This window comes from Dreissena polymorpha, chromosome 1 (assembly GCF_020536995.1).
Source record: "Dreissena polymorpha isolate Duluth1 chromosome 1, UMN_Dpol_1.0, whole genome shotgun sequence".
NCBI lineage: Eukaryota > Metazoa > Mollusca > Bivalvia > Myida > Dreissenidae > Dreissena > Dreissena polymorpha.
In genome coordinates this window covers 17,612,790-17,639,381 of record NC_068355.1, presented here as the reverse complement: position 1 = coordinate 17,639,381, position 26,592 = coordinate 17,612,790, and the positions used below count along the sequence as shown (strand labels likewise).

Sequence of the window (26,592 nt, the reverse complement as noted above, 5' to 3'; positions counted from 1 at the left end):
TTTAACATCAAGTTTTATTTTAAGGTCGAAAACAATGGAACACTGGTGAATTTTCGTCCGATTCCATTGTAAAACTAACTTGTTTGTGTTTTACTCGATTGTGAGTATCGAAATATTTCAGTCTGAAAAGTGGGGAACACATTTAAGTTGATCTGCACGCAAAGATAACGAAATTAAAAGTGGAGCAAACGAAAAAGAAAGACTGTGTAGATAACGGCATATAGACCCCCTATATGTAACTGGTTAGATCTGAATAATTATAATTGTATGTCGAAATATATTATGAAAGTTTTGTTTAAAAACTATTGCTGCGATTGTATATTTACACTAAGCCAATGACTACGTGAACAATGGTCCGTAATAATGCCGTTGCAAGAAATCAGTACGTTTCACTGAACATTTGAAGTAGTAATGTTGAATCATTTATGTAAGAGATTTTTTACTTGATTCGTTCACGAATTGAACTACCACGTGAATGCTATGTTAAATGGAATAATTTTGAACGGATAATAAATATCAAGAGAGATAACAAATTATGAGTTATACTTTTCGCAGAAGAGTACATTGATGAATATTTATTATAGTGAAGTCTGTAATATCTATCTCTCCCTGGTATTTTCATGCAGTACAGCTATTGGTCATTAGAAACAAGATTATATAAATAGATCAGGAAAAGTCAGACTGCGTTGATAGCGCGATATGGTTAATAGCAGCCAACTATCTGGAAGGATCTTAAACAAATTGGAACAGAACCAAAGTATTCACATATCAACAAGAACCTAACGTTTTACATGCACATTATACACGCAATGAATAACGTTATTTTTGTATCATAGTAAAAGTTATCCACATCGTTCGTAGGGATGTCTTCTTAGTAAATGGAAACTTAAGCTGCACAAGAAGAAGAAACGTATATTTAATTTGTTTGTAAGTAATTTCACAGACTTTTCCAAATAATGATTACATTATACAATATTACAAACAAACTGATAATGTCATGTATGTTATAACATTGCACTTCAAACATGCGTTTTATTCTATTAAAAGAGACTTACTATTTGTAAGATTGTCAAAACTTGCTTACCATAGTAAGTTTATAACTGCTTTAAAATCTATTTATAATTTTTTATGTATTCTGTAAAATTAAATGGCTTTAACACTGATTGGTTTACTGTTAAAACTGGCTTAAAGCAGGGTTGTTCGTTGTTGCCATTACTATTCAATCTATACATAAATGATTTTGCTTTGAAACTGAAGGCTGCTGGCAAAGGAGCGGATATTGATGGCGAAAATGTACTAATTCTCTTTTATGCAGATGATATAGTACTTATTGCCGAGAATGTGCATGACTTACAAAATATGTTAAATATTCTTAATACATGGTGCTCTTAAAACAGCATGAATGTAAATCCTGCAAAATCAAATATTGTAGGCCTACACTTTCGTAATCCATCTGTAGAACGCTCAAGTTTTGTGTTTACAATTGGTGACATTCAACTTAACTATGTAACACAATATTAAATATTTTAGTCTTGTGTTAACTGAGCACTAAGATTATTCTATTTCTGCAAGAACTGTTGCTGAATCTGCTAATAGAGCTTTAGGAATGTTGATCGCTAAAACAACGACATTTGGGGGTATTCCGTATGAAGCGTTTGCAAACTTGTACGAGTCAACAGTTGTTCCAGTAATTACAAATGCTTCTTCTATATGGGGTTGTGAAAATTTCTCCCGTATACGTGCAGTGCAGTGCAGTATATAGAGCTGCTTGCTACTTCTTGAGTGTTAGGAAATATACCCAAAATTCCGCTGTCATGGGAAGCGGTTCGACGCATAATCCCAAAGAACTAGGTTTCTCATGAGAACCTAGGTTTTCAAATGAGAACCTATGTTCTCATGAGAACCTAGGTTTTCAAATGAGAACCTAAGTTCTTGTGAAAACCTAGGATACCAAACCTAGGTTCTCAAGCGTAAAGTAAGGTTTTCAAATGAGAACCTAGGTTCTCATGAGAACATACGTTCTAATGAGAAACCTGGTTTCTTGGGGTTTCATAAACCTAGTTTCTCATGAGAACCTAGGTTCTCATGAAAACCTAGGTTCTCATGAGAAACCTGGTTTCTTGGGATTTCATAAACCTAGTTTCTCACGAGAACCTAGATACCCATAAGAAACCTAGTTTCTTGGGATTATGCGTCGAACCGCTTGCCATAATTAACCTTCAGTTGTCTCCCATTGCTTGGTACACGCTGGCGGCATATGTGTTAAATGATAAGAAATATGCGTGAAACCGTCAATGTTACTCCCCAAGAACATTTTTTGAACAATGTTCAGACAATGCTAAGTAATATTCAACGAAACTTGTAGGACACTTCTTGAGGAAAGCAATTAGTAAAGTAATCGGTTGACATTGGTTTGAACACGTTAATAAAAAATTAAACTGTTTATGAAATACATCTTAAATTGTAAATATTATTTTGAGACTAAAAATTGAAACAAATTCAGATCAATCGTTACATAATAAATTGTTACAGCATTAAATGAGTTTCAGATATTCAGTTCCCTTGTTCGGGCCTCAAACGACTGTACGATACAGTTTTCTATTTTAAGTATGTCTGTGATATAGTAAGCAATAATTATGGTATAAATAAAAGTTTTATCTCTATTGATAATGTGTAATAATGTTTTAATTCAATCGTAAGATATCGGCAAAACTGCAAGAAAAACTTATGCACTAAAGACTTTGCAAACATATTTCAATAACTTGAGATATCTGCAAAAATAAAGTTCTTAACGGCGTGTTTTCATTCTGTCCAACCCATGTGTAATCATTTGTGAACCCCATTGATCCTGCGCCCTGAATAGTATGTGTCCCGTAATCCAAACGAGCATGTTTACGCCGTCCGACGCGTAATTCTGAAAACCTAGGTTCTCAGAGAACCTAGGTTCTCATGAGAACCTAGGTTCCATGAGAACCTAGGTTCCATGAGAACCTAGGTTGTCATAATGAGTCATTCTGAGAACCTATAGGTTCTCATGAGAACCTAGGTTTTCAAATGAGAACCTAGGTTCTCATGAAAACCTAGGTTCTCATTTGAAAACTTGGGTTCTTGAAGCCATGTGCAATCTTCAAGCGAGAACCTATGTTCTTATTCTGAGAACCTAGGTTTTCATGAGAAACCTTGTTTCTTGGGATTATGCGTGAAACCGCTTGCTGAAAGTTATTTTGTTGAAAGTTATTTTTCAATGAAATTAGTATAAACCAATTTCATTGCAAAATAAAGAAGGTGAATAAAGAAAATCCTTGCAAGGTAGCGTGATTCGAATCGTTCGCGGTCGTGCGTTAATATAATTCGGAATATTGTAAAGGTTTACAGTATAAACCTGTAAATTTTACATATATTGCGGATAGAAGAGTTTATCGAGTTTATCGATATCGGTTCGTTGCTGCTAGAGTTAAGAGCGCACGCTTAAGTTTATGATTGGATAATTATTGACTAGTACTGATAGTTATTATAAATTTCGCGTCAGCGCAGCAGTTAAACTTTGAACTGGAACCGGATATCGATGTAACGGAAGTCGATTTACCGGAAATAAATTGCGCACTGTGACGTATTACAACTGTTAGTGTGTTAAAGTAGCTTTATCAAATTGTATTTGTGTTTTGTATTTGTTTTAATTTTAGGAACACACTTGTTTGTGTTTATTGTACAATAACTACACTTATAATTTGAATTCATTAATAAATTATTAATTATTATTTTAAATTTAAATACCATTTATTTATTTTGTTGAAAATAAAAATAAAATAATTAATTGCTTATTCAAATTGAAATTAAGCATTCGAATGAATAAGTATTATGGCTTTAAGCATTTAATTAAATGATGTTATACTTTTAAATAACTCGAATAATTGCAACAGTTTTGCATAGTGTAATAACATCTAGTTTAATTGAAAGAATACTTACGTGAAGCGTGTTCACACGTTTATACCATTAATGTACATTGTGATGTTGTTGTTACTGTTTTTTTTAAGTGAATTATGAATTTTAATGTTGTTTAGAGCGTGAACAATGAGATATTTTATATGATATAGTGATAGTTTAATCGCTGATTATTGACAGTTGTGTGACTCTCATTTGAAGTGAAATACATATTTGAATATATTTGCAATCATAGTGCTGTACATTTATGAATTGTCATTCTCCAAACATGGAAGGTGATATAACAGATAGGGAAAAGAGACTTCGAAGGAGAGGAGTGCTGAGAGATGAAGTTAATAGGATTGCAAATGAAAGAGAACTTGAAAGGATAAAACAGAGGGATAGAGATATTGAAATGAAACAGCTTAGTGAATTAGAGAGACAGAGAATTGAACAAATTGAAAAACGAAGAAAGGCTAGACATGATGAAGTAAATAGACTTAAAGAAGAGGAAAAACTTAGGCAGAAACAAGATGATGATCAAATAAGAGAACTAAAGGAACGAAGGAAAGCGTTAGAATTAGAGGTACATAGAATGAGAGAAACTGGCATTGGTATTGAATTTGAAAATGATGATGAACAGGGAGCTTGTGGATATGAATACAGAAGTGGCAAGAGGATAACCGAATACCAGAGAGATTTTGACATATACGAGCGGAATACAGATAGAGGACACACACTTATAACAGTTGATGAATACGACAAATTAGATCAATTAAGTAACAGATTTGAAGGATTGAGTATGTGGTCAAACGCAAGCGAAGATACTGTAGACAAAGAACTTAAGTGGTTAGACGATAAGGCGTTGCAAGAAAATTGTCTAAATAAGGTTAATTCTGGGGACAGAATTAAAATGGAGAGAGAGAAAGTAAGAGAACATGATGATTATGGTACTCGGGACAAGGATCAGTGTGATGATGAACTTGAAGATATAACAAATTTAGAAGAGCAGATTGTAATGATGAAATTGAGAGAGATGGAAATGGTCAAAACTATTCAGATGAAGACTCAATTAAAAGAAATGAAGGAAAACGAAAGATTGAGAGAAGAAAGAAAGAGAATACAAACTCTAAGAAAACAGAGATCAGAATTAGAACAAAGTTTGTTTGACAAAGAGACCATAATAAGTCAATTTGATAATGAAGAGAGATTGAGAGAAGAAAGGAAGAGAATACAGACTCTAATGAAACAGAGATCAGAATTAGAACAAAGTTTGTTTGACAAAGAGACCATCATAAGTCAATTTGATAATCAACCTACTAGAAAACAATACCACCACGTCAATAAAGAGGAAGCAAAGGATTCAGTAGACAATAATCACCAAACGTTTATGATCAAACCGAATATTCCAAAATTTTCTGACCCAAACCAATTTAACGAGTGGAAAGTTGAAATTGAAAGTATCCTCGAGTCGAACATTTACCATAAGGAAATATTAAGACAAGCGATACGAAATGCCATAAGTGGAAAACCTAGGAAAGTATTGACAACACTTAGACCCACAGCAACTAGCGAAGAAATCTTACAAACCTTAGAAAGCAATTATGGAGATATTAAAAGTGGAGAAAAACTAATGGAAGAATATTACAACGCACAGCAGGAAAAAGACGAAGACATTTCGGCATGGGGCATCCGACTTGAAGAAATAATTCAGAAAGCCATAAACAGAGGGGAAATCCAGACATGCAGAAAAGAAAGAATGCTGAAAACACGATTCTGGAAACATCTCAGAAATGTTGAATTGAAAAATGCGACGCGATTGTTTTTTGAATCATCAATAACATTTGAAGAACTGAAAAGAAAAGTGAGAAGAGAAGAACTAGAGATGAAGGTGAACAAAGAACCAGAAATCAAGAAACAAATACATGTTCAACAATTCGACCCTCATATAAAATTGTTGGATGAATTAAAAGAGCGAATTAAATCAATGGAAGAAAAATTAAACAGCTTGTCAGAAGAACGCCAAAGGCCACCCATGGTAGAAGAAACCGGAAATAGATGTTACAACAGGGGTCAGTCATATAGAGGCTTTAGGAACAATTCAACATTTAGGGGCCGAGGTGGATACCGCCCACGAAACAATAGATTTTTCCGTGGGAATCAAACCTATGAACAGAGAAGTAGTAACTCAGAGACAGGTTGCCAAAATAATGACAAACACAAGACACATTTAAACTAGATGAAGCTCTTATCGCAGGGTTGGATGAGAGTGGAAACGAGAAAAGAACAATAAACCCTGAAACATGGACAAATAAAGAAATATTACAACGCATGATTGGTGATGCCAACTTAGATCAAATCAAATTGAACGGAATACATACTACAGCACTGATTGATAGCGGGTCACAAGTAAGCACCATCACTGAAGTATATTATGAAGGCATGTCACCAAAGCCAGAATTGTACACTTTGGAGGACTTTGGTCTTGAATTAAAATGTGCAAATGGCAGTACAATTCCATACTCTGGATATATATTTGCAGATATTGAAACAGAGTTTACTGATAAGCCAATTCAAACTATTTTGCTTATAGTTCCAGTGAAAGAATACCATGGTACTGCTCATGTTTTGCTCGGCAAAAATGTATTGAGAGAATTAAAATGTAATGCTGACACTTCAACAATAAATGATGTATGGGCAGCTGGATTTATGTCTGTTAATGCAGATATTGGAATAGTTACCGCTACTAAGCCTATAACATTACATCCTGGTGAAAGCAGAACCGTGACCGGCTTTTACAGAAAACAAGGCATTATGAATGAAGCTGTAACTGAGCCAATAGAAGACATACAATGCCACAGCGCCATCATATGCCCAAGAGTTGTACGTATCGACACAATTGGAAAGACAGCTCGGATACCTGTACGCATATGCAACGTGACAGCTAGACCGATTAAAATAAAAGCCAAACAGACTTTATGTCAGTTGAATGAGGTAAAAGTACTGCGTGAAGCACCTATATTCCAACCGCTGAATGCACCTATAAATCATGTCGAAGCATCTGAAAAAGAAAACAAAATAACAAATGAACATTTAGAACAGAAATATAAAGCAGACCTTGATGACTCCGAATTAACAGAAGAACAAAAGACCCAAGTTTACAACTTGTTTGAAAAATGGGATGCTATATTTCCGAAATCCAGTTTAGATATGGGTCACACTCAAGCCGTTAAACATAAGATACAACTTCTCAATGAAGAACCATTCAAGGAGCCGTACAGAAGAATCCCACCAGCACTCTTTAATGAAGTTAGAGAACATCTGAAAGATATGTTAGAAGCCGGTGCCATTAGTGAGTCAACATCTCCGTGGTCTTCAAACTGTGTGATAGTGAGGAAGAAAGATGGCAGCATACGATTTTGCATAGACTTTCGGCGTCTTAATCAACGAACAAAGAAAGATAGTTACGCTTTACCGAGGGTCGAAGACACATTACACCTTTTATCCGGATCGAAGTATTTCTCTAAATTAGATTTAAAATCCGGGTATTGGCAAGTAGAGTTAGAAGAGTCGGACAAAGAGAAGACAGCATTTCAGTGTGGCGGGCTAGGATTTTTTCAATGCAACAGGCTTCCATTCGGGTTGTGTAATGCCCCTGCAACATTTCAACGCCTTATGGAGCGATGTATGGGTGATTTGAATCTTCGTGATTGCCTAATATATTTAGATGACATCATCATTTTTTCTTCCGATATCAGTTCCCATATCAATAGACTAGACCAGTGTTTTTCAAGATTAGCTTCATACAACCTTAAAATTAACCCTTCGAAGTGCCAATTCTTCCAGACTAAGATAACTTATCTTGGTCACGTGGTCTCCGCAGATGGGATTCAAGCAGACCCAAAGAAAGTCGAAGCCATCGCCAACTGGCCAGTTCCTTCTACGGTCAAAGAAGTCAGACAGTTTTTGGGCTTCGTTGGTTACTATAGACGTTTTATTAAAGGATTTGCACAACTAGCTCGACCACTGAACAATTTACTTGTTGGTCAGCCCACGAAGAATAAGAAAACTGACAAAAGTACAAAGAAACCAAAATTTAAATGGGAAGCTGCACAACAGGAAGCGTTCGAAGCTTTGGTTGAGACATTGGTAAATCCACCAATATTGGCATATGCAAACTATGAATTGCCATTTAGCTTACACACAGATGCATCAGGGTCAGGTTTGGGTGCTGTTCTTTACCAGCATCAAGATGGAAAGGACCGAGTCATCGCATATGCCAGTAGATCTCTTAAACCATCGGAGAAAAATTATCCAGCGCACAAACTCGAATTTCTAGCACTGAAATGGGCAGTCGTTGAGAAATTTCATGACTATTTATATGGTGCAAATTTTGAAGTGATCACGGATAATAACCCGCTTACTTACGTTACCACCACTGCAAAACTCGATGCCACAGGTCAACGTTGGATGGCAGCTTTAGCGAATTACAACTTCACTGCTCGCTATCGTCCCGGAAAGAGCAACGCGGATGCTGATGGTTTAAGTCGCATGCAGATTGACCCACAGACCATACAAGCCTTGACGACGTCAGTCACAGCTACAGTCGAAACATTGCCATTAGTTGTCAGCACCGTTGCTCCAGACAGTATTTTAGACGTGGAGGCTGAAGCGAGTACAACAGTTCCTAATGATGTTTTGTTAGCATACGCACTGAGTTCCAAGGACTGGAGACAAGCTCAGGTGAAAGATCCCGTAATATCCATACTTATTGACCACGTTCGGAAAGGCACCAGGCCGTCAGCTACGCGGGCTTCGGGCAACATATCTGAGGTAGATAAGTATCGGCGCGATTGGGATAAGCTGGAACTTAGGGATGGCGTGTTGTACCGTAACGGTGTGCTTTATGGACAGCAATACCATCAACTTGTTTTGCCTTCTACGTTAAGAAACGAGGTATTTCAAGCTTTGCATGATGATCTTGGACACCAAGGAAGGGATCGAACCACGTCTCTATTCAAACAGAGGTTTTATTGGCCGGGAATGGACACATTTGTTCGCGATAAGGTGGCTGTTTGTCCCAGGTGTATCCGACGCAAGGCAGCACCACAGTCTGCGTCTCTTGTGAACATATCCTCGTCTGCCCCGCTAGAGATGATTTGTATAGACTACCTTAGTCTTGAAAGGTCGAAAGGTGGTTTCGAACATATACTAGTTGTAACTGACCACTTTACAAGATATGCCCAAGCATACCCAACTAAAAATCAAACTGCGAGGACAACTGCTCGAGTTTTGTTTGAAAAGTTCATTGTAAATTACGGTTTTCCGGAGCGAATTCATAGCGACAAGGGAGCAAATTTTATGTCCACCTTGATAACGGAACTATGTCGTCTCGGAGGTGTCAACCAGTCCCGTACTACCCCATATCATGCTATGGGTAATGGCATGGTAGAACGGTTCAACCAAACCCTGTTGAAGATGCTAGGGACAATGGACGAAGATAAAAAGAGCAACTGGAAAGATCACGTTGGACCAATGGTTCATGCATATAATGCAACAATACATGACAGTACTGGTTATTCACCGTACTATCTAATGTTTGGTCGGCACCCTAGACTGGCAATAGATGCTCTACTTGGTTTGAACACCGACGACATCCATGCGAAGTTTACAAACGAGTATGCACGAAAACTTCGTGAACGCCTCATAGACGCCTACAAGAAAGCCAAGGAGACAGCTACTAAGACAGCAGAGGTTAACAAACGTCTGTACGACCAAAAGGCACACGCAGCGAAAATTGTACCAGGTGATCTTGTATTAGTACGAAACGTCACCGTGCGCGGAAAACACAAGATCTGTGACAAATGGGAAAACGAACCGTACCTTGTTGTGGATCAACCTAACCCGGACATTCCTGTCTATGACGTCCGGAGAGATGGTCCACGAGCAAGACGTGTTCGTAGGCTCCATCGCAACCTCCTGTTACCACTAGGACTGCCAAACGACAAATCAACAAAGTCGGTTGGGGAGGATATCGTACCAAAGAACAAGAAGTATGTTATTCCTCAACGACGTGGAATGGGAAGTCGAATCGACGGTGTTGTTCCATCGGACATACATCCGGGACCACGAAGGTCGGCGAGAAATAGACGTGTGCCGATGTGGCAAACAAGCGGACAATACGAAATGTGAAGAGTAGTAAACGTACAGTGTAAAAATGCACGAGGACACAATATATGTGTTAAAAATGGGTACAGTCTATCGCTTTTGTGTATTAAGGTGCATTAGTTTTATTTTATGTATTGTTTCTGGTTATGTGAATTTAAATTCAGTGTAAATTTCTTACTTCATGTACTTTTGTTACTTAAATGTACTGTATCTGGTAATGTGCAATTTTTTTTAGTTAAAATGTACATTATAATAGAAATATGTTTATAATTCGTTTATACGCCTATGTAATACATGCGTTTGCGACATGTCATTGAGTATATGACATTAACTTTGTTGCGCATAATTTATTAATTTACCGTTTTGTTCTTTTAAACGCGCGTACACATTCGCGTATGTCGCGCGCGTTCGTCTTACAATTGTTGTAAAATGTCGGGACGTCATTTTTTAAAGAGGGGGGAATATGTCGTAGGGTGTAAATATAATTGTATTAGATCGATAGTACAGAAGTAGTAAAAGAAATTAAGGTTATTTAGTGTAGGGTATATGTGGGTTTTTAGTTGAATCTAACATAGTTGAATGTAACCTATCTTCCCGCTTTTTCTGCACGAGCACGGCAGAACTCACACAGCATTGAACAAGGCTGATCGATGTTTATTGCACATTGAATACTATCCATATTTGTAGGCTTTAATTTATAACCTACAGGTAAATACAATACTTTACATATGGCATTGTTATGTTATCTGGATTTAACGTTTTTATCGTATTTTAGATATTTGTTATTTGGTATTTGAGTATTTGTGAAATGTCGCGCTCATCATACCGCCATTTCAATTGATTGTATTTCGTGTATTATTATTGTTATTATTCTAATTCTTCTTCTTCTTCTTATTATTATATATATATATATATATTATTATTATTATTATTATTATTATTTACATATTTGTTACAGGGATTTATTCCTATCCAAATCTATCAGACAAAAGATCCACGACTTGTTGTCTATTTATCCGAGAGCGCATAGGCGTAGCTAGGTCGGACGACACATACGCTGTTTTAGGAGATGTTGACTGGAAGCCTATAACTTACCATTGTTGGAAAAGTGTATAAGTAAGATTGTATAGATTTAGCTGTATGAGTAATAGTAGATTGAATAGGAAGATATTTGTATAATTCCGCCGTGGAACTGCGCCAATTGGTATTGAGTTAGGAAGATACAATGGTTTGCCAGTTGAGCAAAGAGTCTGTTTGCATTGCCCAGATACTATTGAAGATGAGACGCATGTGTTGTTACATTGCTTTCTATATGAAACTTTTAGATTTGATTTGCTACAAAAGGCAGAAGAATTAGATGCATATTGTGTAACCTTATCGGATACTGATAAAGTAGGATTTTTATTATCTAATTCAGAAACTGCTTCAACATACTGAACAAAACAAAACTGGTATTGTACAATAACAATTTGTAGTGTAATAAATGTATCATAGTGTAATTACTTGAAAACCAACAAATTTGATGTTAGACATATTTTAGTTTTAAATTCCTAGATACATGTTTTATTGCATATATGACAATTAATTTACTAGTGAAATTGTTTTAGATCCACCCTTAAGTTCCCTTGTTAATCAAATTGTGTTTAGATCTGATTAAACACTTTCCTTTATTTTACACCCATTTTGAGAATGTGTTTTAACATCCCTTCTTAAGGCAGATTTTAATGACCTGATTAACAAGGATTCTTTTGATCTTATTTGTATTATGTGTATAAAAAGTATAGTCAATGGATCTTGATTATCTTATTGTGTCTCTAAGTTTGTCATGTTAACATTGTCTCTTGTAAATCTTTTTAGATTGGCAATGTACTGTATTTTAATCTATGTTATGTATGTGATTACATACTGTGTACATTGAGGAGACTATAATAAATAATAAATAAAAATAAATACATACACACGGGAAAGCAAAATAATTTTTTTTCTGCAATAATTCATGGCATTCTAAACACGCACTAAGAACATCGTCACTCTGTGAAAAATATTTTTTATCAATAAACGTCTCACGCCGAAATATAATGCAAACACATGCAACATCTAATCAGGCCTGATTAATTCTTAGCACAATTAATATCAAAATACTGACAGTACTGGTGTGACGATGCTTTTGAAGAGGATTGATATAAAAGCTTCTATTTAAGTTTATCTACATCACCACAATTGTGTATGTGGGTACGAAAATTTTGGGTAGGAAAAATGGGTACGAAAATTTTGGGTACAAAAATTATGCCAAAAAAAATAAGTACGTAAAAAGATTTGGTTACGAAAAAAATTTGGGTAGGACAAAAATTGGGTACGAAAAAAAATTTGGTTACGAGCAAAAATTTGAGTACGGAAATAAAATTGGGTACGAAAAAATGGGTACGAAAAATGTAGGGTACGAAAAAAAATTGGGGGTACGGGGAAGTAGTACCCGAGGGGAACTTGATCCTTTCAGCGAAACTGGAAGCCGGGTTTTATTCTCGATCAAATATAACAAGAAATATCTTTAAAAAGGTATTCGACGTGTATTTTCTGTACTACTTATCTTAAAAAAACTGTCTGTTACAGTAAAACGTGTGTGGGTTTTAATATAACGTTTCAGCATATAAATTCAAAACTTGGCATGCTCTTTAATTACACCATGCTCTTTAATTTCACATGTATATCATACTAAACTTTATATTTCGTTGTTTCCTTTCCTAAGTTAATGATGCTATGTGTACGGACGTGATTTCACAATCCCATGTGCATGAACATATACTTTTTCTCTTTGAGTATTGTTCTTTTTCTCTAATTCAATAAGCTTAGGCATGTTTGTTCGTTAAGTACGGCAATAATTTCATGATGATTCACGATCGAAAGTTGGTATGGGCACATAGTCGTAAGAGCACTTGAATACGTGAGTTCGCCCATGAACACATGTTAAGGTTAACTAAATCTCCGCGATATGACCTAATATGTGTTTAAAACAGCAAACAATATCCAACAAACGAATGAATTGTCAAACATAGTATGTGCACTGATGTGGCTCTGTAATTTATGTTTGAAAAGTTTATTAAATATGCAAAATGAGAAAGCACGCAGAAGAGCGAGTATCACAGATATGATACGGCTATTATGCTGTTTTTATACCATAGTCGCTACAACGTTTACAAATGGCAGATTCGAAATAATTCGTTTTCTTTACACTCATGATCGCCTTGAAAGTTAATTATACACGTTTTAAATCGCAATTTATTTACTGAATTACGACAAATGTCAAATACAATACAGAAAATTCATAGTTGTTTCATTGATCTATAAACATATAATGGATTGAATATAACTGATTTAAAAAAAACGTTTTCAAACTCTTATTAAATCTTTTCCCGGAATATGCTGTCCTTTTTATAGCTGAGCTTCCTATACCTTTATCAATGATAATCAGCGAGGTATGCCGATTAGAAAAATCGAGCTATCTCAATCGGGCTGGCTCGGTCTTTTACATAGGTTGCCATTGCGAAGAATTTTTTCATGATATGATAACTTAGACGATGCTTCGCAACATCGTCAAAAAGTAATACAAGTTTCCCAATCGTTAAGGTAACTGTCTTGCATTGAACGGCGCGGTGTAATTGATGTGAAAATGCCAAATGCCGTTAATAGAAAACTTTTCAAAGTGTAAACGTTCAACAAAGTGTTTATCTAAAAGTCTATTTTAAATATCCGTAAATGCTTAAAATCAACGAATACTTCGTAAAATAAAATCAACCCATACAAAATCAGTGTTTCTTATAGCTATAGCCAAAATTTCAACGCTAGATTTGGTTTGGTAATATAGATTTAACGAGATACAAAATGCTCGTTTTTGTGGGACAATATATTCCATTTGAATTATCCGCGACGATATCCGAACATTTACGCGAGATTGGCTTCGGGCAGCGTCGGAAGCATGACGTAGTTCACATAAATAATCATTATGTTATTAATGAGAAACTTATTTTACAATCTGAAGATGACGAAGACATTTGATCCACAAGCGGTTTGTAAACACAGTTGAATTTCGGAATTTGATGACGGCAGCTGTAGATTTCTGGGATACCTTGAAACGTGAAACGACTTTTAGATGCTAACAAGTTGCAGAATTTTGTATTTTTTGCTTTTTACACCAATGTTACTTGTTTTAGGGTTTACCTATTGTACTTAACCTTTGTATGACACTTTTTGTTGCATATTTTATCAATATATTACAATTAAACACATAAATCGTATAATCTCGATTTAACGATAACGATGGTGAATGTTTTCATTAGTGTTTTATTTCACCGAGAGTTTGCGTTAAAAACACATCAGGAGGAAGCAGTACATTTTACTCGTTGTACATATGTACATTTACTTTTCATCTTCACCAAGAAATGATTTTTATTCTCAGAAAAAGAGGTTTCAACTAAATTGTTCATTCACATTTGTTTAATCGTACCTCAAATACCTAATTTTATATTCTCGCATATATTTGCAATCCATGTTTGAGCGCTAAGACACTCGTGAATGCTTTAAATGAAATAATCAGGTCGTGCAAAGGGATTAGCGCTTGGACATTTGCATGACTTTTACTTATGCGCCTACCCTTTAACACATTCGCGAAGCACCGCAAGCAAATTTTTTGTAGGGAGCAGTGGTCTAATGGTAGGACGCTGGCTTAGTGATCGAGAGGTCCCGGGTTCGAATCCCGCCCTGACCACTGGAATTTTCTTGAGCAAGAAATTTATCCCACATCTGCTCCTCTCCACCCAGGTGTATAAATGGGTACCTGTGAGGGAAATAAGCCAATGTGCCGTGGCTGCATACTGCGCCAAGATGTTAACGGACGACTTGTGACTCAGTGATCAGGGAAAAACATGTAAAGCGCCTTTGAACGCACCCGCGAGTATGAAAAGGGCGCTATATAAATGTGGTATAAAAAAAAGCCACATAGTGGCGTTAATAGTTATGTCGTTATATAACATATTAATAGGGTCTATGAGCCATTCGTCGTTCAGGCCGTTTTTCCGCAATACACAACATCTATTCTTTGTTTCGAAACTACACAGCATTATTGTGGTCCGTCAAAATATTAAGAATTTCACAGTATTTTCGTGAAAATTGCCAAAACCTATATAACATTGAACTGCTTCTATTACTGCTGAATGATTTAATTTATAATTCCGGCATTTTAAAGCCAAATGAAGCTTGTCAGTTGGCATGTACGGTCCAGGAGTATATCGGCAGATTAAGGTTAAAACTAGTCTTTTATGGCAAGCGGTTCGACGCATAATCCCAAGAAACTAGGTTTCTCATGAGAACCTAGGTTCTCAGAATGAGAACCTAGGTTCTCGCTTGAAGATTGCACATGACTTCAAGAACCCAAGTTTTCAAATGAGAACCTGGGTTTTCATGAGAACCTAGGTTCTCATTTGAAAACCTTGGTTCTCATGAGAACCAAGGTTCTCATTTGAAAACCTAGGTTTTCATGAGAACCTAGGTTCTCAGAATGAGAACCTAGGTTCTCATGAAAAACCTAGTTTCTTGGGATTATGCGTCGAACTGCTTGCCATATCCGTGGTTTTCATTTGGGAACCATATGTTCTCTGAGAACCTAGGTTCTCTGAGAACCTAGGTTCTCTGAAAACCTAGGTTCTCTGAGAACCTAGGTTTTCAGAGAACCTAGGTTTTCAGAATTACGCGTCGGACGGCGTAAACTTGCTCGTTTGGAATACGAGACACATATTATTCAAGGCGCAGGATCAATGGGGTTCACATTTGATTACACACGGGCTGGACAGACTGAAAACACGCCGTTAAGAACTTTATTTTTGCAGATATCTCAAGTTATTGAAATATGTTTGCAAAGTCTTTAGCGCATAAGTTTTTCTTGCATTGTTGCCGATATCTTACGATTGAATAATACATTATTACACATAATCAATAGAGATAAAACTTGTGTTTTATACCATAATGATTGCTTCCTACATGTAGGTCACAGACATACTTAAAATAGAAAACTGTACCGTATAGTCGTTTGAGGCCCGAACAAGGGAACTGAATATTTGAAACTCATTTAATGATGTAACAATGTCTAATGTAACGATTGATCTGAATTTTTAGTCTCAAAATAATATTTACAAGTAAAGATGTATTTCATAAACAGTTCAATTTTTTATTAATGCTCTTGGGGAGAAACATTCACGGTTTCACGCCTATTTCTATTCATTTTACACATATACCGCCAGCGTGTACCAAGCAATGGGAGACAACTGGAGGTTAATTATGGCAAGCGGTTCGACGCATAATCCCAAGAAACTAGGTTTCTCATGAGAACCTAAAACCTAGGTTTATGAAATCCCAAGAAACCAGGTTTCACACGAGAACCTAGGTTCTCATGAGAACCTAGGTTCTCATGAGAACCAAGGTTAATGAAATCCCAAGAAACCAGGTTTCTCATGAGAACCCAGGTTCCCATTTGAAAACCTTAGTTTACGCTTGAGATCCTAGGTTCTCATGAGAAACTAGGTTTTTCATGAGAACCTAGGTTCTCATAGACACATAGAACTTAGGTTCTCATGAGAACCTAGGTTCTCATGAGAACCTAGGTTCTCATTCTTAGAACTTAAGTTCTCGTTTGGTATCCTAGGTTTTCACAAGAACCTAGGTTCTGATTTGAAAACCTAGGTTTTCATGAGAACCTAGGTTCTCATTTGAAAACCTAGGTTCTCATGAGAACCTAGGTTCCCATTCTGAAAACCTAGGTTCTCATTCTGAGAACCTAGGTTCTCATTCTTAGAACCTAGGTTCTCATGAGAAACCTAGTTTCTTGGGATTATGCGTCGAACCGCTTGCCAAGTTTTCGTAAGATCCTTTGTTACCCAACTTACCTGTTTTCTTTGGGCTATGGCTATTCGGACCAAGGTTAACTGGACCCCGATGAACTTGTAAAACTTTTTAGGATAGATGGTGTCACAGCGATTGCAATCAGACCGAACACAGAGATAACAATCCAATTGCTTTATTAGAATATTCGGAAACATAGAGACACAAACGTCATGTTTTTTTTTTAAAACACACACAAATATAGAATGAATAAAAATAATATTCAACACTGTGTATGTGAAATATGCCGTGTTAGTTTTTTTTACTCGACTCTTCACCGAATAGTCCGAGGAATACTATTAACCCAAATGCTAGCTTTACCTTCGGCGTCCGTGTAATGCTCAGGTAAATGGAAGCATTTCAACATCACTGTAAATTTTTACAGCGAATTTTCAGTTGAACCTTCATACAGTTGCTCTTGGTCATACATGTGCTATTGGTGTGAACCAACTGACCAGGTTTCCAAACTCTGACCTGCAGTATAGACGAATTATGCTCCCTTTTCCAAAGGAAATCAAAGTACTGACAGTACTGGTGTGACGATGCTGTTGAAGAGGATTGATATAAAAGCATCTATTTTAGTTTATCTACATCACCACAATTGTGTATGTGGGTACGAAAATTGTGGGTAGGAAAAAATGGGTACGAAAATTTTGGGTTCAACAATTATGCAAAAAAATGGGTACGAAAAAAGATTTGGTGTGGTGACGAAAAAAATTTGGGAAGGAAAAGAATTGTGTACGAAAAAAATGTTGGGTACGAGAAAAAATTGGGTACGAAAAAAAATGGGTACGAAAAATGTAGGGTACGCAAAAAAAATGGGGGTGCGGGGAAGTAGTACCCGTGGGGAACTTGATCCATTCATCGAAACTGGTAGGCGGATTATATTCTCGATCAAATATAACAATACATGTAAATATCTTTAAAAAAAGGTATTCGACGTGTATTTTCTGTACCACTTATCTTAAAAAAACGTTTTGTTACAGTAAAACGTTTGTGGGTTATAACATTACGTTTCAGCATATAAATTCAAAACGTGACATGCTCTTTAATAACACCATGCTCTTTAATTTCACATGTATATCATACCAAACTTTATATTTCGTTGTTTCCTTTCCTAAGTTAATGATGCTATGTGTACGGGCGTGATTTCACATGCCCATGTGCATGAACATATATTTTTTCTCTTTTGATTATTGTTTTTTTTCTCTAATTCAATAAGCTTAGGCATGTTTGTTCGTTAAGTACGGCAATAATTTCATGATGATTCCCGAAAGTAGGTATAAAACATAGTCGTAAGAGCACTTGAATACGTGAGTTCGCCCATGAACACATGGTAAGGTTAACTAAATCTCCGCGATATGACCTAATATGTGTTTAAAACAGCAAACAATATCCAACAAAAGAATGAATTATCAAACATAGTATGTGCACTGATGTGGCTCTGTAATATCTGTTTGAAAAGTTTATTAAATAATTATGCAAAATGAGAAAGCACGCATAAGAGCGGGTTTCAAAGATGTTATACGGCTATAATGCTGTTTATATACCATAGTCGCTATAACATTTACAAATGGCAGGTTCGAAATAATTCGTTTTCTGTACACTCATGATCGCATTGAAAGTTAATTATACACGTTTTAATTCGCAATTTATTTATTGAATCACGATAAATGTCCAATACAAAATGCATAGTTGTTTCATTGATCTATACACATATAATGGAATGAATATAACTGAATTAAAATTAGCATTTTCAAACTATTTTTAAATCTTTTCCCCAGAATATGCTGTCCTATTTATAGCTGAGCTTCCTATACCTGTATCAATAATAATCAGCGAGGTATGCCGATTAGAAAAATCGAGCTATCTCAATCGGACTGGCTCGGTCTTTTACATAGGTCGCCATTGTGAAGAATTTTTTCATGGTATGAAAACTTAGACGAGCTGCTTCGCATCATCGTCAATAAAAATCACAAAATAAAAGATGTCTGTTTAGTACACCCGTGAACGTTTCAAGTTCGTATTCTCCGTTGCTGTTACAAATACAATAATAAAAGCAACCAGTGTGAAACTTTAAATAAAGACACTGAATGAAGGAAAACAGTGAACATTATCATATTTATTAATGGATCAGCCATTCGGCGTTTTGATTGTTAACAATTATTTGCTTTTGTCCACATAATTGTTCTAATAGAATTGCATTTTAACCCATTTATGCCTAGGGTCTAGAAAAAAGGCCTTGGCAAACAGCGAAGACCCAGATGAGACGCCGCATGATGCGGCGTCTCATCAGGTTCTGTGCTGTTTGCTTAAAGGCATATCTGTAAGAAATATTCTAAATATAGAAATAAATATACTAGACATCCCTAATTTTGGTAATACTTTGATCCAATTTAGAAGGATGGGAGAGTCCACTAGGCATACATGGTATAACGAGATAAGTACTTTGGCCTCGTCGTATTGGCGTCTCTTTTGGTAACCTTGAGTGCCTTATAGGAAAACTGTTCTAGCAGGCGTTAAGATTGTTAACAGATTAAGTAGCTGCCATCAGGACACAACAACTGCGTCTTCGTAACACAGTCAGGATTGCAGGATTGCACAGTCGTCATAGAGGTACTTCCGTTAAACTTGTATACATATATATATATATATTATTATTATTATTATTAGTAGTAGTAGTAGTAGTAGTATTATTATTATTATTATCATCATTATTATTAAGGCGTGCACATTTATTTAAATACATAAAATGCTATAAAATAGAAAGAATGTATCGCAGATTTGCGTGTTTCTTGCAATGCCCATTTGTGCCAACGCGCTTGTTCATTATCGAGTAACGATTAGTTAGTTGATGTTTGTAACCAAAATATGTTTGGCATGGAAATGAAATGGAAAAAAGACCGGCAAATGTGTTGGTGGTTCAAAATGGTGAGTTTTCAAGGTTAAATTCACAATAAAGTGTCGTTATTTGGAAACCCGCAAGTCAAAGCCCCATCTATTGCACCTTCGCATAGCTTGTTTAGATTCATTTTTCGAAGATTCATAAAATGCTCGATATTGAGATAAAATCTTACATGGTGCAGTTTCGTTTTTATGCTGTTACTTTTCCATTTACTTTTTTATTATTATTGTTTGAAAGAAAAAAATCGTTAAATCGGATTTATAATCTATATACTGTATTACAATCCTTATTTGCGAACTAAATTATTTTATAAAAACGTATAATTATATTGTACGCTACATTACAGGTAAAACATAAATAAATGCGAACTCTTCGACTTTATATTAATGAACAATTACATAAATAACAGAAACAACCCAACTATTCTGTAAAAAGAGCAAATTGGGTAACGTTCAATGTTAAGCTGTATTATATAGTGTATAGCGGTACATCGTTTGGATCCGTGGCTTAAAAATATTTTCATATCACCATGCTGTTCAGGACATACTATCCAAATACTTACATATCATGAGATATATTAAGCAGGCATAAATTCGCCTTTTATAAAATGCCGATGACAGAAATGACAGATTGTATGTGTATCTATGAGTATAATCATCGGTGGATCTATAACGGATTGGAAAATGATACCATTGTTACAAATGTTAATTGGTAAAGCCATTTAATGCAATTGTTGAATTTATGTGTTTAAAACAAAGAATAGATATAAACATCTATATTATTGTATACTATTGATAAGTTCATTCTAAGAAAAGGTTGATTAATGAATATATTCAATAATAATGATAACAAACATTGTAATTGCCTTTAAAAAAATCGCCTGTCACAGCCTCTCGTAATTGTCGCGATATTGCTCGCCATTACCATTGGGATTCATCGACGTAAATCAAGTGGTATTTACATTGTCTGGAGGATTGCTACGGCTTGGAATCCCATCAAAAACCCATTTCAGATTATTATGTGCGCGTATATTTTAAGTGGAATTATATTGGTAATCTGTTGAAGTACAAATTGCCTTAGTACTTCGTAAGCAGGAATCGTCGTTCAACCAATATGAAGGATACTTTATCAATACGTTCCATTTTATCAGAATATATAATATATTTCGTATCGTTGACGTTCGACATTTCAATCAAACGCATGCGCTTTTCGTTTTAAGTGCTCATAGTGTGTCAAGATACATCTATTTTTAAATATTTGTTACATTCTTGCACTGTTTATTATGATATATTTTAGACGTACTTGTATTAATGAACAGATAAACCCTTACAGTCTGCATGGCATCTTCCTTATAAACCTTTATTTATATAGCCTAATGTTATGTTTATAGATGAGCACCATCGCACCCGTCAAGCTGTTGATTCTAGCGTGCGTTCTGCATGCCGTATTCATGCAGGTCACCTCGTATCCATCGACCGGTAAGGCGTCCACTTTTGCGACTTGCGTATGCTTATATATTCTCAAATTCAAATTGTGAGCATACAAAAGATAAGAGGTGCCCAATTACATTTGTGTATATTGATTGACTCATTTGAGTTCAAATCTCATCTGGATAAAAAATCTAAAACATGTACCAGTATAAATTAAAACAGTTTGTAGTCATAGGACTAGTACTGCTTGTACATGTAGCTATGCGACCAGTAGTTCAGAACTAATATGTGTCAAAGGACCAAAGCTGCTTGTAGCGATGTGAACAGTTGTTCAGAACTACTTTTAACAATGAGACTTGTTCTGCTTGTAGCGATGTGACAAATAGTTAAATATTAGTCATTGGACTAGTTCTGCCTGTAGCGATGTTGCAAATAGTTTAGAACTACTTTTAATAATGGGACTTGTTTTGCTTGTAGCGATGTGACAAGAAGTTCAGAGCTACTTTTATGCATGGGACCAGTACTGCTTGTAGCGATGTGACAAGTAGTTCAGAACTACTTTTAGTCATGGGGCCAGAACTGCTTGTAGCGATGTGACAAATAGGTTAGAACAACCTTTCTCCATGGGACCAGTGCTTTTTGTAGCGATGTGACCAGTAGTTCAGAACTACTTTAAGTCATGGGACTTGTTCTGATTGTAGCGATGTAACAAGTAGATGAGAACTTCTTAAAGTCATGACTCTTGTTCTGCTTGTAGCGATGTAATAAGTAGTTTAGAACTTCTTTTAGTCATGGGACTTGTTCTGCTTGTAGCGATGTAATAAGTAGTTCAGAACTTCTTTTAGTCATGGGACTTGTTTTGCTTGTAGCGATGTAATAGTAGTTCAGAACTTCTTTTAGTCATGGGACTTGTTCTGCTTGTAGCGATGTAATAAGTAGTTCAGAACTTCTTTTAGTCACTGGAATTGCTCTGCTTTTAGCGATGTGACCAGTAGTTAAAAACTAGAGCTCTTTCACAGACGTGACAAATACCCCCACATGCCGCATTGACACAGAATATTTTGCATGTTGTCTTCACAAAACACAGCGGACACCATGCTCAATTTTTAAAACGCACTAAGTGACCCTGTCACCTAGTTTTTGACCCGGCATGACCCATATTCGAAATTAACCTAGACATCATCTAGATACAACATCTGACAAAGTTTGGTGAAGATCGGATGAAAACAACTTGAATTAGAAAGCGGACACTTAATACGGACCGACCGACAGACCAACAGACCGGCCGACAAGCTCACTCCTATATACCCCCTAAACTTCGTTTGTGGGGGTATAATTACTTTTAGTCATGGGACCAGTGCTGCTTGTAGCGATGTGACAAGTAGTTCAGAACTTCTTTTAGTCATGGGACCAGCACTGCTTGTAGCGATGTGACAAGTAGTTCAGAACGTGTTTTAGTCATGATACTAGTTTTACTTGTAGCGATGTGATCAGTTATTCAGAAGTTCTTCAGTCATGGGACTTGTTCTGCTTGTAGCAATGTGACAAATCGTTCAGAAATTTTTTTAGTCGTGGGACTTGTTCTGCTTGTAGCGATGTGACCAGTAGTTCAGAACAACTTTTAGTCAGGGGACGTGTTCTGCTTGTAGCGATGTCACAAGTAGTTCAGATCCAATTTATTAATGGGACCAGTACTGCTAGTAGCGATGCGACACGAAGTTCAGAACTTCTTTTATTTATTGGACTAGTACTGCTTGTAGCGATGTGACCAGTAGTTCAGAACTTCTTTTAGTCGTGGGACTTTTTCTGCTTGTAGCGATGTGACCAGTAGTTCAGAACTTCCGTTACTCATGGGACGAGTACTGCTTGTAGCGATGTGACAAGTAGTTCAGAACTACTTTCAGTCATTTGACTTGTTCTGCTTGCGGTCATGGAACCACTACTGCTTGTAATCATGACATAAGTACTGATAGTATGTGTGGACCAGTACTGCTTGTAGTGATTTGACTAGATCTGCTTGTTATCATGGCATACCGGTAATTACTGCTTTTATTCATGGGGCCAATACTGATTCTAGTCATAGGACCAGTACTGATTGTAGTTATAAGTATTGCATAATAGTCATGGTAACTGTAATGCGTGTAGCCATATGAAAAGGTATTGCATGTGGTCATTAAACGAATACCAATTGTAGTCATGGAATAAGTAATGTTTGTCGTCATTGGACCAAAACTGCTTATAGACATATGACCAGTACTGTTTGTAGTTTCCAGACTTCACTGGATAACTTATTTAACGTTATGCGATGAAGTTCAAATGTCGTGGAAAATACAAGTGAAAGAAAACATTAGCATTGTGTTAATAAATAAAACCAGCAACAACAAACAATCAATCATTATAATTGATAAAAACAAGCAACGTGTTGGTAAATTAAAAGAATCCCTTGTTGTTTGAAGATAAATGCGCATAGAAACCGAAAAAAAGGGCATCTTCTTTTGTAATAATAAACTAACTGTGATTCTTTATTCAGGCTACATAGATAAAAACGCTGTAAGTAATCATCGTATTATCTTTCTGGTTGAGATGTTATTGTGATTTATTCGAGGTCGATAATGGCATATGATAGAATATGACCACTGGCATCCGCGATGACATTATCGTCGCCGTTGTCTTGTCCTGCGATGACATTAAGGCGTTCGCCGTGTCTTCTAAAAACCCACTCGTTAACGCACTTATCTATATTGGATATTCATCCTATTCTGATTATGGTCGGATTAACCCGATAATGCCCCATTGGTGCAAAAAGGTACCATGTGATATTTGAATTAGAAGGTGCCTTTTGGAACCATTGGGGCGATATGTTCTTAGGTAAAAGTGGAGGGTATTGGCAATGCGTAGCTGTAAACGTAAAAAAATAAACATTGCTTGCGTTTGGTGGAAGATAATTGCCAACAATCAAGCATTTGCGAAACTGTTGTTGAACTGCTGTTCTACACATATACGATTTTACAAACGGACGCAGATTATGTTTTCGTGTGCGACTGAATATTCAGTGGCCATATTGATTGTTCTTCACGAATGCCTTTAGATTATGATAAACTTACCAATTCTATGAACTGACCATGACTTTACGTATGACCATTCGTAGTTTGCATATAAATTTTACGTGGATTACATATTCGCGTAATTAGAATGGACATTTAAAAAATATTAACTTATTCATTGAACGTATATATTTGTTCAGGTTTCTTCGACGTCAAAGATTTCCGGCTAGGCGATCAATTCATGGACAAACGAGGAATGGGATGGGGGTAAGTACAGTACTTGTCCAAGACATCGGAATTTGCCAAATCTTTTAATCGGAAAGTATCAATAGTATATGCTTTAAGGTGGTGCGGGATGCACTAAGATGCTGTAGTGAAGATTTATATTATGTTCAAGCTTCCATACAATTGTATATAATTTACACTACCAGAAAGAAAGAAATGCACCGGTGTTAACACATTTACAGAATGCTTATTCATAATATTGTGGTCGGTGTTGGTTCAAATGTTTACATTTTTGCTCTAACACGGATTGTTTAGAGACTTTTTTTGGATAGAACCAGTACTGGGTGTCACCGATATCTTTTGATCTCTTTCTGGTTGGATTTGTAAGTAAGCAGAGATCTCTTAATCGTTAGTCTGATACCACTCGCTACGCTACATCGACCGATACAAAAAAAATAAATTCCCCGACAAACTTGTTGGGCTTGTTATTTCGTATAACAAATAGACAATTTTGAGTTTTAGGAGAGGGGTAGCAGCTAGGGGAGGGGTAGTAACTAATGCCGAGTGCCTGTGAATTTGGAGAGTTCTGTTGTTGTCGTTATATTATGTGGCACTACCAGGATTGCTTATATAAAGTATGAACTACATCACTCATTGTATAAGCACGGATGGCCGAGTGGTCTAACAGTTAGACTTTTACTCCAGGGGTCAGTGGTTCGTGTCCAGTTCAGGTTTACTTTTTTCTTTCTTTAATTTAATTCTCTTTTTTGCTGGAGCTTTTTAGATGATCCGCTGCTTACATGCAAAAATTACATTATTAAGCATTTAATGACAAACTTCAATATCAGTATAAAAGGTCCCTTTCACTAACTTACGGGATACTGTATTATGTAACAGTCTCATGTTGTTTGCCATTTATTTGGTTATATTTGAGATGTTTCGGATTTTGAGCTCCTCGTACAGGCAAACCTTCAACCGGTATACCGATATTTCAAACATGCATTAATTAATTATTATTATTATGTAACGCTACAATGCATACTGATTGTATACAATTATGTGGACACCTTAACATGCTTGTTCGAATGGCATTTCTGGCGATATTTGGGATGCGGCATAGGTAGAAGCTACAAGTTTCTGAACAATTTCAGATTATGCGGCCGCTTCTTCAAGTGGCGCTGCGGGAAGGAAACCGCCGTGCATCGAGACAACTAAGTGGCTGTCTGAGGACTGGACACATCTACCGCGTTACAACAATGATTAGACAGCTAGATACCCTCTTACACGCCAGTCACATTATTTCCTCCTTTCGTGTTTTAGTTCAGTAAATAGGCCTAAATGTACTATATATGAATATAAAATCCTTTTGTGGTGTGTGTACTTGCGGTCAAAGACCATCAGTCAAAGTATCAAAATACCTATAATTACCGGTATGTTTTATATGTACATGCATTTAAGTTAAATGTAATTTTTATTATTATCAACAGCAGAATCTGTATTATTTAAATGTCAATTGTCAACTCAAAGTGCTAGCCAGATCTCTCCCTATGTTGTTCATAGTACTTGTGCATGTATTAGTATTTTATGCCATAAAATACTTCTACAGAATTTAAATATTAACTCTTTGACTTCAGAGTAAAACAAATATCGCTTTCATAACAATTTTATTTTAATTTGTAAAATAATTCATTTAATGTTCATCAACAATATTATTATCTAAACGTCTTCCAAATGTACAACCTTAAAGCCCATTGAAGATATTTCAAAGAAATATGTTGACTATACTTAAATTAAATCATTCTCAAATAAACCTTAATGTAGTAAAATGGATGTACAAAGATGAATAGATGATATAGATGTAAGTTTAAATAATCAACGCTTTTTCTTGTATATCTGTGGTTTGTTTTTCTTGTGGTCTGCATGTTTTCTTCTGAAGTTCTTATGTTTGGACTTGTAATTCTGGAAGAGAAGA

The 26,592-nt window shown here is 36.0% G+C and overlaps 1 protein-coding gene and 1 long non-coding RNA gene across 6 annotated transcripts in view; one reads left to right on the top strand and one right to left on the bottom strand.

Annotated features, from left to right (window-relative positions):
• The first annotated feature begins 20 nt into the window (after positions 1 to 20).
• LOC127873033 (uncharacterized) lies at positions 21 to 26,510 on the top strand. Of its 3 annotated transcripts, none has more exons than XR_008045910.1 (5): positions 21 to 45; positions 19,516 to 19,632; positions 21,312 to 21,399; positions 24,596 to 24,662; positions 25,772 to 26,510. It is a non-coding gene; the product is annotated as an uncharacterized LOC127873033 (long non-coding RNA). The 3 variants fall into 3 exon arrangements; XR_008045909.1 differs by having other exon boundaries at positions 21 to 100; XR_008045906.1 differs by having other exon boundaries at positions 27 to 927.
• Positions 26,268 to 26,592, bottom strand: part of LOC127872877 (nucleolar protein 8-like) — a 37,197-nt gene continuing 36,872 nt past the window's right edge. For all 3 annotated transcript variants that reach the window (XM_052416342.1, XM_052416362.1, XM_052416351.1), the window contains one exon: positions 26,268 to 26,579. In XM_052416342.1, the coding sequence (XP_052272302.1) occupies positions 26,493 to 26,579 (87 nt within the window). In that variant the 3' untranslated portion in view covers positions 26,268 to 26,492. The remainder of the gene's footprint in view (positions 26,580 to 26,592) is intronic.